This window comes from Gymnoscopelus microlampas (genome assembly GCF_963454915.1).
Source record: "Gymnoscopelus microlampas genome assembly, chromosome: 12".
NCBI lineage: Eukaryota > Metazoa > Chordata > Actinopteri > Myctophiformes > Myctophidae > Gymnoscopelus > Gymnoscopelus microlampas.
This window is the reverse complement of record NC_139949.1, coordinates 13748177-13763970: the sequence shown is the minus strand read 5'-3', so window position 1 is coordinate 13763970 and position 15794 is coordinate 13748177. Positions and strand designations below refer to the sequence as shown.

General features: G+C 40.9%; 1 protein-coding gene across 1 annotated transcript; it reads left to right on the top strand.

The window, feature by feature from the left end:
• Nucleotides 1-369: 369 nt before the first annotated feature.
• Nucleotides 370-15794, top strand: vps51 (VPS51 subunit of GARP complex). Its single transcript, XM_084073729.1, has 11 exons — nt 370-823; nt 1736-1865; nt 3651-3797; nt 4041-4260; nt 5637-6549; nt 6891-7106; nt 7741-7824; nt 8385-8519; nt 10165-10280; nt 14012-14099; nt 14362-15794. The coding sequence occupies exons 1-11, from the start codon at nt 656-658 to the stop codon at nt 14620-14622; spliced, it is 2478 nt and encodes an 825-aa protein (XP_083929855.1). The 5' UTR covers nt 370-655; the 3' UTR covers nt 14623-15794.

Genomic DNA, 15794 nt, shown 5'->3' with positions numbered 1-15794 from the left:
ACCAGTGGTTCTCAAATATTTTCATGTCATGGAGTCGGACCCTCAAGTTAATATGTATTTTTTTTGTCCCCCTAACCCCCATCTGAAAATGTTTTGTGCCCGGACCGAACCCCGTACCACATTTTATTTCAAGATGTTTGGAATATAGCAGATCTACAAGCTCACGTGAGCTTGTAGGTCGGGTATGTTGTAAATGTAAATATATACAGTAGTAATATAGGTTTAAATTAAAGAGCTCATATTGGCATAGAGCGGCTAAGTTGCTTCTTTTGGGCTTGTTTTCCTAGACCTGGTTGCTTATTTCTCTCACAAATTCTGGCAAGACTGGTGGTGAGTGGTGACGCGGCAATGACAAACCCGGAAGTAACATCCTGCAGGATTGCAGACCAAAAGATGTTGCTTCACATCTTTCTAATTTATGTGTATTGAAAAGGCCTGATAGCGGTTAGTAGGCGTAGTGTTTGAATGTCAAGCAGTTTGTGTAGATTGTCTGCAAAAGTTATACGTAGCCAACTAGCCTTTTAACCTTAAATTCACTGTTTTCGTTCTGTTTTCGTTGACATTGTGTGTCATCTGCTGTGTGGAGTACAGCAGCAGATCAGATAGTAGCTAACCCAGCCAGCTACATAACATCAGTTCATTCAGTTAGATCACGATGGAGACAGAAGTCGACGACTCCGACGCACGAAAGCGCCGAGTTCACGGAATGTTGAAGCTTTACTACGGACTGAACGAGGAAGGAAAGGCCCCGGATCAGCCAGAGTCCCTGGATCCCTGTGACATCAACGGGCCGCACTTCGACCCTGATGTTTATCTCAACAAGGTAACAAACAGCTGATCTCCACCATGTCAGCAACATTAAGTCAAGATGTTTAGCAGTGTGGTATTATCATGGTCTCTAGACAGTTATTGTCAATTAAGGGTTAACCACGTCATCAACCCTGGCATCCCTATATGTGGGCATGTTATTACTGGGAAAATGTTTAGCTGTTTTTTGTTTTATTTTTTGTTTTACGACAAAGTATGGCGTCTCTACCTGTGTCAAATGTCACCTGGGAGATGGTGGCACCCTAGTGGCACCCCAGCCGTAGAATGGTTCATATTCCATATGGAATACCAGCCATTCTAGGGCACACTTGATATGAAAACAATGTAAAAGACTGCATCTAGCTTTTTTTATGGTGGCATCATGTCAATTACAGTTGTCAGCTGATAGGCATTTCTTTGATTGTTTTCTCAATGCAGAAACCCTCTCAATACCTGATATGTAACTACAAATGTGCAGTGATAATGAAATGACACAGAATAGAAATGTGGGTGTGCATGCTTGCATAGACAATACATTATGCATATTGGTGTTTATGTCATTTTTCCTGCTATTATATGCTGCATTATCTATGCAGGTATATTCTGAGCTTTAAATGCACGGTCCATAATAGTACACATTTGCACTGTTTGTTGCAAATGTTAAAAAAGCGACATTTATTTAGAAATGTAATAAATAACTTCAACCGTCTTTCACTTCTGTGTAACTTTGGATATTAGCGGTTGTAGTCAGTTGTGTCATATTAATGGATTTAGAACTGTATAAAATGTGTTCAAGGTTTCCATATTAGACAGCACAAAACATGTTTTGACCATACTATAATATTCTGTGTGTGTGTGTGTGTGTGTGTGTGTGTGTGTGTGTGTGTGTGTGTGTGTGTGTGCGTGTGTGCGCTTGCCTGCCTTACAGCTTAGAAGGGAGTGTTCCCTTGGGGAGCTCATGGACCAGGAGAGCTGCATGGTCAAGCAGATCCGATCCTTGGACAGTGACATGCAGACACTGGTGTACGAAAACTACAACAAGTTCATATCTGCTACAGGTGACATGACTTCTAGTGCTTTACTGTTCATCAGTCGAGCCTTAACCCCCACCTCACTTTCTTCTCCTTTGAATAGACCAGGGGATTACAAACCTTTTAATAACTGGACCCCATTTTATGGTGGACATTTTTAGCTGACCTAACACTTGATTCATAGTGCAATTTCAAAGTTCAAATACAATATTTTAAAAATAATGCATAAATTGGTTTCCTTGAATAGGAATATTTAATTGAAAATACATTTACAACTGTTGCCAGAACCTTCATCACCTTCACCTTCCTGCGACCCCACTTGGGGTCCCGACCCATAGTTTAAGAACCTCTGGAGTAGACTGTCATTCATCCACTCCTACAAAAAAACAAAACAGATGCTTAAAGGACTTCACCCATTTTCAACCTTTTGAACCTATCTTCATATAATTGGTCCTCACTAATGCTCATGATAAAATGGTACAATTCTTTTTTACTTTTTTAAATTTAGAGTAGCCAATTCTTTTTTTTTTACCCCATTTTCTCTTCAATTTAGTCCTTATGCCAATTGATTCCTCCCCACACACATGTCTGTGTTGTCAATGCTGTCGTATCCTACTGACTACCTGCCAGTGAGGAGCCCCCACCGGGAGGACGTAGAGCCTTCGTGCTACTCCTCCCGCTCAACACTCCCCGCTGGCAGGTGCCGGCCCCAGCCAGTAGGAGTACGTACAGTGGCAAATATCAACCTCCCCGCCCGGCCAATTGCGTTCTTATAGACGCCCGAAAAAGCCGGTTGCACCACGATTCGAACCCACAACCTCCGTGGTGGTGGGCAGTGACTTTACCACTGCACCACCTGAGCACTCCATTTTGTTCCACTCGGTCAGGAGGGCTGTGGACACTTCAGAAGCCTGCCTGCCAGTGACATCATCATTAGGCAGGTTTTTCTTTTTTTAACAGAGATTTACATTACACCATTACATTACATTAATAATTGTTTTTATTAACGCGAGAACAACGACTTCCATTATTGCATGCCAACTTTGCAAGAATAGAAAGCATGCAGTTTCTATTAGCTTGGATTCTCTATTGATGATGTCACTGGTACGTGGGTTTCTGAACTGTCCACAGCCTTCCTCTGAGAGACAGACAGGGTAGACAAAAATGGTACCATATTATAATGAGCATTGGTGACGACCAATTATGAAGATAAGTTGAAAATGGGTGAAGTCATCCTTTAAGTTCCAAGAACATGTTTTATTATGATGTTTGTTGTGGAAAACAATGTTCTTTAATGCACCTCATTGTTTGCCACAAGCGTTTGCAATAAACAGTGTTTTCTTTAAGTGTTCCTTCTTGGAATATTTTCTCACACCAAAGGTTACATTTTAGTTGATAACAAATTTGAGCTGTCTGACTCTGGCCTCCTTATTGGCTGATAGTGATTTATGGTAAGGGAGAAAACCCTTTCCACTATAAACATTGTGAGAATAGTATTACTGTTTTTGTGCATTGTCCGAAAATCCTGCAATGTTAATATAAAATAAAAACGTAATTTGCTTTTGAATACCTTGTTGAACGCGACTCAGATGTTGCCGGTGCTCTCATCATATCCCCCCACACAGTAACGTGCATATGCACGTGTCTCTATGTAGCCGTCCTATCTCTTGTTCTAAGCTTTCCTTCGTTTTACTTCCTCTGAATTGCCCTCTATATTTTGGGACTTTGCCTTTGGTAAAAGCACTCTGTTACAGAACTTATTTTTATTACGGGATGATTATTAAACCCTGACGCCTCCATCCATCCTGCTAGACACGATAAGGAAGATGAAGAACGACTTCAAGAAGATGGAAGATGAAATGGACTGCCTCTCCGCCAACATGGCTGCTATCACAGAGTTCAGTGCTTGCATCAGTGGCACTCTTCAGGACCAGCACACACAGATAACAAAACTGTCAGGTGAGGGAGAAATCTGGCAATGTGCTTTAACTAGTTTGGTATTCTTTTAGAGAAATTTGACCTCTTCGTTCTGCTCCAATATTATTATTTCTTTGTCTTCCCTGCTGTCAAAAAATGATTTATTGTTGTATCCATGTGCAATATACAGCAGAGAGACTCCACTCCATCATTCATGTTATAACAACATTTCCAAATGCCCTTGTTGTAATAATTGTATTAATTATTATCTCTGCTCTGCTCCAGGCGTACACACTCTCCTTCGTAAGCTGCAGTTTCTGTTTGAGCTGCCTGCTAGACTGAATAAGTGTCTGGAGCTGCAGGCCTATGCCCAGGCTGTGAGCTCCCATCGCCGCGCCCGCTGTGTGCTGCAACAGTACAGCCACCTACCCTCCTTCAAGGGCATTCAAGATGACTGCCATGCCATCATGGACAAGCTGGCACAGGAGCTTCGGCAGAAGTTCAGGTGTGTATTTGTGGTAGTCGAACTATGGCCCTAAATAACAACGCCATCTTCAGTGAAGGAATGGAAGCACGTGGAAGCCTTATTCAAATTTGAGGGTAAATCTTAAGATTCAATTTGCATATTAATAATTTGACTAAAACATCCAGTGATGGCGTAGTGGTCACATGTGACCTTGCTGGCTTAGGATCAAATCCAGGCAGAGCCCTCTCTCCTTTAAAGGTATTGTAGGCAACATTAAGCCTAAATTTAAAAAATGTTTATATATATATATTTTGCATTTTTACCCCTCTATCAGCCACTATATAATGATGCTGGGGTGTTTTCCTGCATTGAAACACAGTCCTCCGTATTTTCCCTGTACTGTTTATGTTTGTGCAGTTCGTTTCCCCGGCCACCAGGGGGTGATGCTTCCATAGACTTCCATAGAGTCACACGGACACGGACGCGCACGGATGCGCACATTCGTGCGTTAATTTACGTCCCGGACAACATAAACAATAGGGAAAATACGGATTTCATAAAGAGGACTGTGTTTCAATGCAGGAAAACACCCCAGCATCGTTATATAGTGGCTGATAAAGGGGAAAAAATGCAATATTTATATATATATATATATATATATATATATATATATATATATATATATATATATAAATATTTTTTTAAATTGAGGCTTAATGTTGCCTACAATACCTTTAAGGTTCCCTGACTCTTTAGAAGTACCCAGCACTCAAAACCTACATTTTGTTGTTGTCGGGCAGAAACCTCTTATCTCCATATTCTAACGTTTTTCGAAAATTAGTGCTCTGCTTGATCATACTACAGTGTCACACAAAAGCCTCAAAAGTAGCAGATCTACAAGCTCGAAACGTGTTTCGAGCTTGTAGATCTGCTACTTTTGCTATATTAGAATTTGAATCCTGAAAAGTAACAGTTTTGGAGATATGAGGTTTCCACCCGACAGAGACCATTTGCGAACTAACTGCAGACCTATGAAATCAGTTTTAATAAATGCATGATTTTATCTCTTCTCTCGAGGCATGGTTTCAATTGTGCACGAGATGGAGCCGTGCTTAGCAGTTTTTCAACATTAGGGGTGCTGACACACAAATTGTCTAAATGAAGGAAAATACACAAGCAAATCACAATTTTTCTTTACTGTCGAGCTTTCAGAGCTTATTTTCACCAATCTGGTCCCGATCAGATAGCTCATTTTCACCAATCTGGTCCCGATCAGATAGCTAACGTGCGAGAAAGTCAATTTCTCGCTCAGTTCCTCGTGGGCATGGAGCTAACGTGCAATAGTTATCTCCACAACCATACAGCGTGCTGTTATCCTACAGATCACTCATTCATATCGCCCCTTCTGATCATAGGGATGGCGGGACAAGTGCCAGGGACCTGTCAGAGTGTGTGGAGCTGCTATTACAGTTGGACGAACCAGCCGAGGAACTGTGCGATAAGTTCCTGAGCCACGCTCGGAGCCGCCTGGATCTGGACCTCCAGGGTCTGGAAGCAGAGATAAGACCTTATCCATCATCTACAGACACATCAACCAGCTCCGCTGGCACCCTATCTTCTTCTGCAACTCCCGAAACTCCGTCTGATTCATCCCCCAAAGCCAGCGCTCTGACCTCTCCCAGCTCAAAGACTGATATTCTAGAATTCATTGACAGGGGTTGCAATGAATTTGTCAGCAGCTTATGCCTGGTGATTACGTCTTATCAGGAGCTGTTCATCAGTCACGCTCAGACAGGAGAGCTGGCGTCCAAGAACATCCCTCAGATGGCTAACGGCAAGCTCAACGTCTTCGTAGATGACCTGGCCGCTCGCTACTTCTCCCTAGTGGAGCGGAGGATACAGGAGGAGAAAGGGGTCGGAGATAACTCGCTCCTGGTCCGCGCCTTAGACCGCTTCCACCGCAGGCTCCAGGCCGTGACCAAACTGTTGCCAGGTTCCACTGTGCCACACAAGGGGACCGAGATTGTGGTGCGCGCGGCCACAGAGAGGCTCAAGCAGTACCTCGCTGCTCTCCAGAGGTTCTACCTGGACAGCCTGACAGACGTGAGGCAGGCCCTGGCCGCGCCGCGCCTCTCGGCGGCCGGCACCTCGGGCACCGGCGGTTCTCTCCTAGGGGGCGCGGCTTCTGGAAGAGACGGCCCGAATAGCCTACCGGAGCTCCTCTCCTCTCTGTCAGCCTCCATCCTCAATCAGATTAAGTCGGTGTTGGCCTCGGTGCATCTCTTCACGGCTAAGGACATTACGTTCTCCAACAAGCCTTACTTTAAGGTCAGTGAATATTTATGATTTTATATAATGATAAACAGTATAAGTATGATGTTGATTTATGTCCCCCCCCAGACGCAGGAGGACTGATTTTTTGTTTTGTTTGTTGATTTTATAGGTCTAGTTTGTTTCTTTTTTTGTTAATTTCTATAATACTTAACACATACAATTGCTAACAAGCATTGTCTGACTGGTTGTGTGTTATTTAATCACTGGATATATTTGGTTGCTCAACAGGGGTTTTATATTCTAAGAAATTAAATGCACTGTTCTTTTGCCTCGAGTATGTTAAAACCAGTCCTAAATATAGGCCCTTTGATTTGTGTCTCCCATTGCCCTAATAGGGAGAATTCTGTAGCCAGGGTGTCCGTGAGAATCTGGTGGTGAGCTTCATAAAGTTTGTGTGCCAGTCCTCACGGCAGTTTTGTGAGAGCGCCGGAGACAAGGGAGGTTCCACACCACCGGCTCTTCTATTGCTGCTGTCTCGGCTTTGCCTGGACTATGAGACCTCTACCATCTCCTACATACTCACACTCACAGACGAGCAGTTCCTCGTTCAGGTAAGTTTCTTTCTGTTGCCGTCTTTAATGCCCTGAGATAATGTAGCCGGTTTCTTTCTCTTTTTTTTTCTGAGTGCCTCTTGTCACCTGCACTTTGGTCTTCCTTTCAGCTTTCCTATCTGTAAAGAGGAAATGCAAACACGAGTGTACCTTTCACTCTCCTCCTAGAGACTTTAATATGTAAAAAAGAGTGTATAAATGCAGAAGCAAGCATAAGCGGTTGTATTTATACTGGTAAAGCCCTGTCAAACATATTTAGTTAAGAGGTCAGTTACTCACATTTCCCTCTAGACCTCAATCTAATATCTTTGGCTTAGTTCATTATTAATTAAAAAAAATCGACTCTTGTGTTCTTAACCTCTGTACCTCTATTCTTAATTCTTATATCATCGCTTTCCAGTTAGGCCTACTTGATCTTCTAGGATTACAGGAGCATTGCTGAGAGGAATTTATGCTTATTCTGTCGTTGCACTTGACTAATGCCATAGAGTACTGTAGGTACAGGGACCTGAATCTGTCAGATGTGTTTTCATAACCTCTATTTCTATTATATTTTATATTGTTATAACCACGTTCTACAACCTTGCCATGGTGCTGACAATACCAATGCAGACTTTTTGTTTTTGTTTACCAGCACCACAGCCCTGTGACTGCAGTCACAACTTTATGCACTGAGGCCAGGGAAGCAGCACAGAAACTACTGAACCATTATGTCAAGGTACTGTAGGTCTTGTTCAAAGGAAAGAAAACCATATAAAATATAGATATGGTTGTAACCATTAAACCATACACTTGGTTGACCGGTGTTAACTTCCCCAGGGGTCTAAACTTGGCCACCTCTTTTTTCCACTCTACACCATCGCCCGTGTTGTGGGCTTGTGGATCTGCTATTTTTGCCGAAGTTTGTCGCCCATTTTCACCAGATATTTGAATACTATGATGCTAAAAGAACACAGCAAGGTGGCTGAATTGAATAGTGCCCTGCTACATAATCACCAACATCCTGCAACGAATAGCTCACAAAGTGTCACAAAGACAATAACTCTTGTACTGGTTGAAAAGAAGAGAAATATCTCCCGAGCCTAAACCTTCTGTCTTAGCAGTAGACATTTTGGTGCTCGCATGGGAGACCCGGGTTTGAATCCGGGGTAGGACATACATCTTACGGGTTGCAGCTTTAAAACACAACTCAACATTCTGTGTACAGGTCTAGATGTTATCACCCTTCTATAGACGTATATCCCCCCATTTCTTTATCTCTTCACTCATTGACTGCAGGTCCAGGGCCTTATCATCTCCCAGATGCTGAGAAAGAGCGTGGAAACACGAGACTGGGTCAACACCATTGAGCCTCGAAATGTCCGTGCTGTGATGAAGAGAGTGGTAGAAGATACTACTTCAATCGATGTGCAGGTGACCTTTTATGTGTATAATTGATCTTATCCGTTGTAGCTGTTGTTACTGTTTTTATGTGACTGTCAACATTTCAGGAGAGGCCTGTCACTGAATATGTGTTTCTATTCTAATAGCTTTAAAGGAGAGAGCACCTTCCTCCCCTATAAAAAAACGGCTTCTAAATCCTGACCTAAGTTTTCTGAAAACTTCAGATTTTACTTAAAAAATGTAAAAAAATAATATGTTGCTATATACAGTATATAGCAACAGCTGATGTTACACAAAGGTGTTCCCGGATTGAAAGGTATAACAACGTTTCGGTGTTCCAGGTCTAAATACATTTTATTATAGTGCCAAATCACAACAAGTTGTCTCAAGACACTTGTATAGCAGTGTTTCCCATTAATTAACTAGACTGGTGGTCTGCCATACTTTAACATTTCCCACCACAGTTTCATAATTAACTGACAATTTTATTTTATTTTTACACTTCTCATGATATGTCGATTTTCATAATGTTTTAACAAAATATGTTTTATTTAAATATGTAGCTACTGTACTGCGTTGCTGTCATTTACTATTGTGTAATTATCTCTCCTCATCTGTTTCACAAAGGACGGGGCTCAACCCCCCACATACACACAGTTTGGCAGTGCCCAGCCAGTTACTAATTTACTCTATAGTACAAACAGTACAGAAAGACATATAACTGAATGCAAAGCAGAAAGCTAAACTAGGCCTGGGCGAATGAATTTAAATTTAAACATTTCAACTAGCATTGTTCTTTGCATTAAGTATTGCTTTGTGTTTCTACCTGATCAAATCTGACTGAGTTTTTGCGTTCAACTCTGGAGTCATGTTAAGTCTTAATGCAGTCCACAATAGGGTTTAACTCCGATTTTTTTTATCATCATTAATGTAGCCTACCCTACCTACACTTTTATTTTAGAACGTTCAATCTACCATTTTACTAGAACTACCCAGTAGAACAAGTAGAACTGCACACAACAGCTGTCTGTCTCATTGACTGTCAGTGGCAGCGCATGCATGTGCACATCAAAATCACACTACAAAACCCGACATTTGATCAACAACAAAATATACAATATACACCCGCTGCTGCGCAACAGGGCAGATCTCCGCCAGGGCACTAGATTATATTTATATAGGCCTATTATATTTATATGATTTTAAAAAATCAACTTAAGTCATTATTAGTGCAAGTTCATAGGTGGACACAATAGGGACATTTGGGCACCTCGATATAAAATTGGCTATTTAAGTATCTACATATAAATGCATTTTAATGGGCACTTTTTTTTTTTTTTACCCTTTAACGGGAATTCCCGGGAAGCCCGGGAAAAGGTCTGAAAATTCCCGGGAATTAAAATTAGATATTTCCCGGAAAATGTTAAACCCTAGTCCACAATGGACCACAAGGGAAACGAAGCTTTTTGTCATCCATTTGGCGTGTTTTTAAATCGTTGTACTGCCTTTACCTTTACAAATCATGTATTAATCAAGTATTCAATCAACCAAGTCAAGTCACGCAGTAGACTAGTCCAAGGCAAGTTGCAAATCCTACTTTTCGCTTCTTACAACTCTGCTCTGTAGAACTGAAGTGAATAAATCCTTTATTAACTTGATTGTGCTTCCCCTATAGGTTGGTCTTTTGTACGAGGAAGGTGTGAGGAAGGCACACAGTAGTGACTCTAGCAAGAGGACCTTTTCTGTCTGCTCAAGACAGCAACCGCGTTATGCAGCCAGCTACACTCCAAGGTACCTACAGTACAGACCCCTGCAACTAAAAACAATAGGTACACATTCTCATTTGTACCTACTTCCATTCGTGCAATCAAAAATGGAAGCAGGAGGAGGTAGCTATTATCTGGATCTTGTGATCATGTCTATGTTTATGTCTTATGTATGTTTTCTGTGTCTTGGAGTTTCTTATTATTATCTGCTGTAACCTAAATCATTGGTTCTCAAAGTGGGGTCCGGGGACCCCCAGGGGTACTTGAGGGGGTTCCAGGGGGTCCCAAGCTAGATGATGGACAGGAACCAAATGGACTCTTATGGGTCTGTAACTCTGAGAGTGTACAAATGGAACCAAATGGACCCTAACGGGTCCATTTGGTTCCATTTGTACACTCTCAGAGTTAAATTAACATTGATTTTACAATGTGAATTGGGGTCCCAGAGGTATAAATGCCATTAAATGGGGGTCCGTAGCCTAATGCATGTCAAACTGGGGGTCCTTGGTTGAGAATCACTGCTAGAGAGCCGTAAAAAACTTCTCTTATTGGGGTCCCTGGCTTATCTTTTCAAATGGGGGTCCGCGGGGAAATAAGTGTCAATTAGGGGGTCCCTGACATGAAAAAGTTTGAGAACCACTGACCTAAATTGCCCAGTTTGGGGCATGATAAACTTGAACTTGAGTATACAGTATGCAACTTTTAAAGACAATGGCTTATGTTAGGGGTGTTCGATATTGAAAAAAATACTATCACAATATTTTTCAAGAAATATCACGATAGACGATATATATCACCATATGTTTTTAATGTTCGTTTTTAGGAGTATTATTATTATTAATAACATATATGATGATTCATTATATTATATGATTATAACATTTTTTATAAGATATGATCATGGGGCACGTATAATCATTATATTATGTAATATAAAGAATCATCATATCTTATTAATGAATGTGTTCACAGACAGACAGGCTATAGATAGATAGATAAATAGATGGATATAATATTCGGTTTTATGCCGCTGATAGATAGATAGATATAAATATAATATTCGTTTTTATGCTACTGATCGATAGATAGATATATAGCTATATAGATATAATATTAGTTTTTATGCTGCTGATAGATAGATAGATAGATATATGTAGATATAATATTATTTTTTTATGCTGCTGATAGATAGATATAGATATAATATTAGTTTTTATGCTGCTGATAGATAGATAGATAGATATAATATTATTTTTTATGCTGCTGATAGATAGATAGATAGATAGATAGATAGATATATAGATATAATATTAGTTTTTATGCTGCTGATAGATAGATAGATAGATAGATAGATATATGTAGATATAATATTAGTTTTTTATGCTGCTGATAGATAGATAGATAGATATAGATATAATATTAGTTTTTATGCTGCTGATAGATAGATAGATATAATATTAGTTTTTATGCTGCTGATAGATAGATAGATATAATATTAGTTTTTATGCTGCTGATAGATAGATAATCTATTCCTTTTTATCCAGCTGTTGCATCATGTGACATTCAGTGCAGGCTGCTTGATGGTGAGTTAGTAGTGTAACAGACTGCTTCAGACAGAACATCTGACAGTCAGTGGTGGAATGTAACTAAGTACATGTACTTAAGTACAAATTTGAGGAATTTTCACTTTACTGGATTATCTTACATTTTCAGTACTTTTACTTCTACTCCACTACATCTCAGAGGCAAATATTGTTCTTTTATTCCACTACAATTTAGTTACTTTGTAGATTTGTATTATTACAAAACACGCATAACCACTTTATCCCTATATACTTCGGCTATTTGAAAATAGACGATCTACAAGCTCACAACGCGTCGCTTTGCGACCCGTTGTGAGCTTGTGAGTATTTCTGCATTGCAGTACTGATACTTTTACTTAAGTACTTTTTCCACCACTGGAAAAGTACAGGTCACACGCAATGGATCATTGATATGCATATGCATCCAGCCAGGTCGGTCATTCCTATGTTAATTCATGGTGTTGATAAGCTTTTGTAAGCGATGTACGAATTGTTGTTTTTAATTGGTACGCGAGGTCCGTCGATCCATGTGCGTGCGTGCACTCTTTATGCGGGGATACCTTCGCTGTTTCACCCGCGTTTGGTTAAAAGTTATATCGAGTGACGTTCGGACATTACAAACTTTGCAATTAACTTTAGTTTGCACCGTGTCGGTGAGCCTGACTCTCCGTCCATTACTGCTGTTGTGCAGAATGACGAGAGCGACGGTCCCCTCGCAGTCGCTGCCAAGAAGAAAGGGGGCGGGGACTGTTCAGCCTGTCTGATGAACACAACAGATCTTCAAGCAATCAATGCGGTCCGGACGTGCGGTCGAGGCGCGTTGTTAGCTTGTAGATCTGCTATTTTTGGCGAACGAAACCGTCGTACTACATAAGTATAGATTAAGGTATAGAACTGCAAATCATAGAATGTGAGTGCACACTCTATGACTGAGTGACTGACTTTATGACGATAGATATCTCTAAAAAAGCATATCGTGGAGACATAGTATCGTCGCGACGATATCTATCGCCATATCGAACACCCCTAGCTTATGTGGTATACCTTGATCGAGCGCTGTCTTCTAGAGACTAGAGGTGTATTTTCCAACAGAGACAAAAATGTTGCATTGTCGCATGTTGCAATTGCAACTTTGACTGTTCAATTCTAGTTGGCTTTGTTTTTTTGCCTTTATACACTGCATCAAAAATTCCAAAAGTGGTAGTCTTTAAAGCAATGCAACATTCATCTATTAAAGTTTTGATCATATGAAATGAAAATGGGGAAGTTTGGATGTTAGGGCAACCAGTAGCAGAAATGTCTGCAGGGACACGAAAAACACTTGTGTTAGCATATTTTCTGGCAAGTGCTCATCTTGTTAAGGGCACAATATGCTCTGTATTATCTAGCCCTTCTCTTTGAGAGTGTGCTTTGAATATTCAGTTATGCACATGTCTAAGATCAAAAGAATTTCAGAATAACACAGATTGTGTTTTTTTTTCCTTCAGCCCTGCTAGTGGCGGGGTCGTTCGGTCCATTCGTCTTTCCATCTTTAATCTCTCAAAACAGATTATACCGAAAGGGTTCCCAGATTGGTCCAAGATAACATCCTGAAAGCTACTGGCTGGATAGTCATGGATTTTGCTGTGCACTTTCATGATCCCTAGGATGACCCCCACAGATTTTGTTGACCCAGTGGCCCTTTGCCTATTGCCGCTATTAGGTCAAAACTTCTACTTGCAAACGCAATATCTCAAGGTTGGCATGAAACTTGCTGAGTGCATTCATTTGGTGACCAAATTCCCTAGTTCTAGTGCCACCCTTAGGCCAAGCTTTCCAGTTGCACACTCTATCTCAAAATGTAATGGGCCGATTGACATGAAACTTACTGCACTCAGCAAGGATGAATGAACCCTACTGATTTTGGCCTTTCTTCTAGTGCCGCCCTTAGGCCAAGATTTTCACTTGCACACAAGATATGAAAATCTAATGGGCAGTTTGCGAGGAAACTTGCTGAGTGCATTAATGCTCCCTGGAGTAACCCCATGACATTTTCTCTAGTGCCAAAATGTCACCATATTAGGATATCTAAGGGACAGTTTGCATGGTGAACCCATCTATGTGGCCCCATTGGCCTTTCCTCTAGCACCACTCTTCGGCCAAAGACAGCAGTATTTGTTTTGTTTTTTGGCAGTGCTCCCATGGATACCAGCCTCTTGAGTAACATACATAAGCTCTTCTCTGAGAGGATTGACATCTTCAGCTCGGTGGAGTTCAACAAGGTGAGTGCTGGTGTGGGATCTGATTTATGCTTTACTGTAGAGTCCTTCAATCAAGTAAGCATAGTTTACATAGAAAGACACTGTAACACCACCTGAATCTGTCTTCTGTCTCTCCACTTATTTTTCCTTGCCCCCACCCGTAATTATTTTTGTCTATCACACACACACACACACACACACACACACACACACACACACACACACACACACACACACACACACACACACACACACACACACACACCCTCCCCCAACCCTTCAGGTCTCTGTGGTCACAGGAATCATAAAAATCAGTCTGAAGACATTCCTTGAGTGCGTTCGCCTGCGCACCTTTGGCCGCTACGGCCTGCAGCAGATCCAGGTGGACTGCCACTACCTACAAATGTACCTGTGGCGCTTCGTCTCTGACGAGAACCTCGTCCACTTCCTGCTGGACGAGATCGTGGGAAGCACCGCCCATCGCTGTTTAGACCCTGCCCCCATGGAGCAGAGTGTGATCGAAGTCATATGTGAGCGAGGTTGAACATTTTGAAAATTGTCTCAGATATGTGAAAATAAATAGTTTATCAAGTGTATACTGTATCACCTTATGTAAGGCAGAAGGGGGAATTATTCTTGTTCTAATGTTTGGGAGGCTTGGGGGGACTCTTGTATACGAGATGACGAAGATAGAAGTTCAGCATTTTATTCAATGCGTGCTTTAACTACATCAGCAGGCACATTGTGTAAAATACTTTTAATGTTGGATTTGTTCAACCAGTGCAACTTCAGTCGCAACAAATTAAAGCCAAACATTGGGAAAATGTCCAGTTTTTGCTTGGACTTACATCTCAGTGACGTTTAAGTTCTGTTGTTTTACAACCAAGGAGATGTGGCTTTATCCTGTCATCATTTTAGTCACCATGTCTATCAATTTGATTAGAAGTTGTGTATGAATACAGACTGAACTTTCTTTTAGATCAGGTAAACGTATTTAAAAGCTGAAATGTAGTTGTACACTCCACCATAAAGGAAGTGAAATTGTTAATGAATGATAATATGAATTATTGGTTAATCCTGCTGTTGAACAATGTTGTTATACTATTCCCAGACTATTATATGTAAATAATGTTTAGGGTGAATGTAGTCTCGCGTTACCAGACTGTTGCCTCCCACAATTTTCAAATGTTTCCGGCATACATTGTGGGACTCGGAAGCTCTGATCATGATTAGAATATAAACCGGATGTGGAGCCTCCTCTCCATTTCCATTTCGTCTTTACAGTCGCGCAAATTTATCCTAATATAAATACAAATCATCTAAGTATACATAGCTTGCTGCTTATCAGAAATGGAAATTAAAAAGTAAAGTGTAAAGATATTTTAAAAGATATTTTCGTGGACGGAAGTGCCAGTTTCCTCTCTCGGATTTTGGGAGTTGTAGTTCCACACTCTATATAGCATTCAGAGATTGTGGAATAGTTGTCTGGCTACGCGAGACTAGGGTGAATGACTTAAGTGAGCCTAAGTGCCCGGACCGCATGACTTAATTCATTAGTAGTATGGATGTGATCAAGTAATAATCTTAAGTTTAACACTATTCTGTACTCTCATCACATAATTGCACACTCTATTCCTTACATCTCTTGCACATATATATACCTTAAGGAGTTATGTTACATGTGCAATCAATCTATAATAATACAGTGATACAACA

Coding starts and splice junctions, on each gene's coding strand:
- vps51 (XM_084073729.1), top strand. CDS start 656: ATGGAGACAGAAGTCGACGACTCCGACGCACGAAAGCGCCGAGTTCAC. Junction 7,825..8,384: donor TACTGAACCATTATGTCAAG/GTACTGTAGGTC, acceptor CATTGACTGCAG/GTCCAGGGCCTTATCATCTC. Junction 14,100..14,361: donor GCTCGGTGGAGTTCAACAAG/GTGAGTGCTGGT, acceptor CCAACCCTTCAG/GTCTCTGTGGTCACAGGAAT.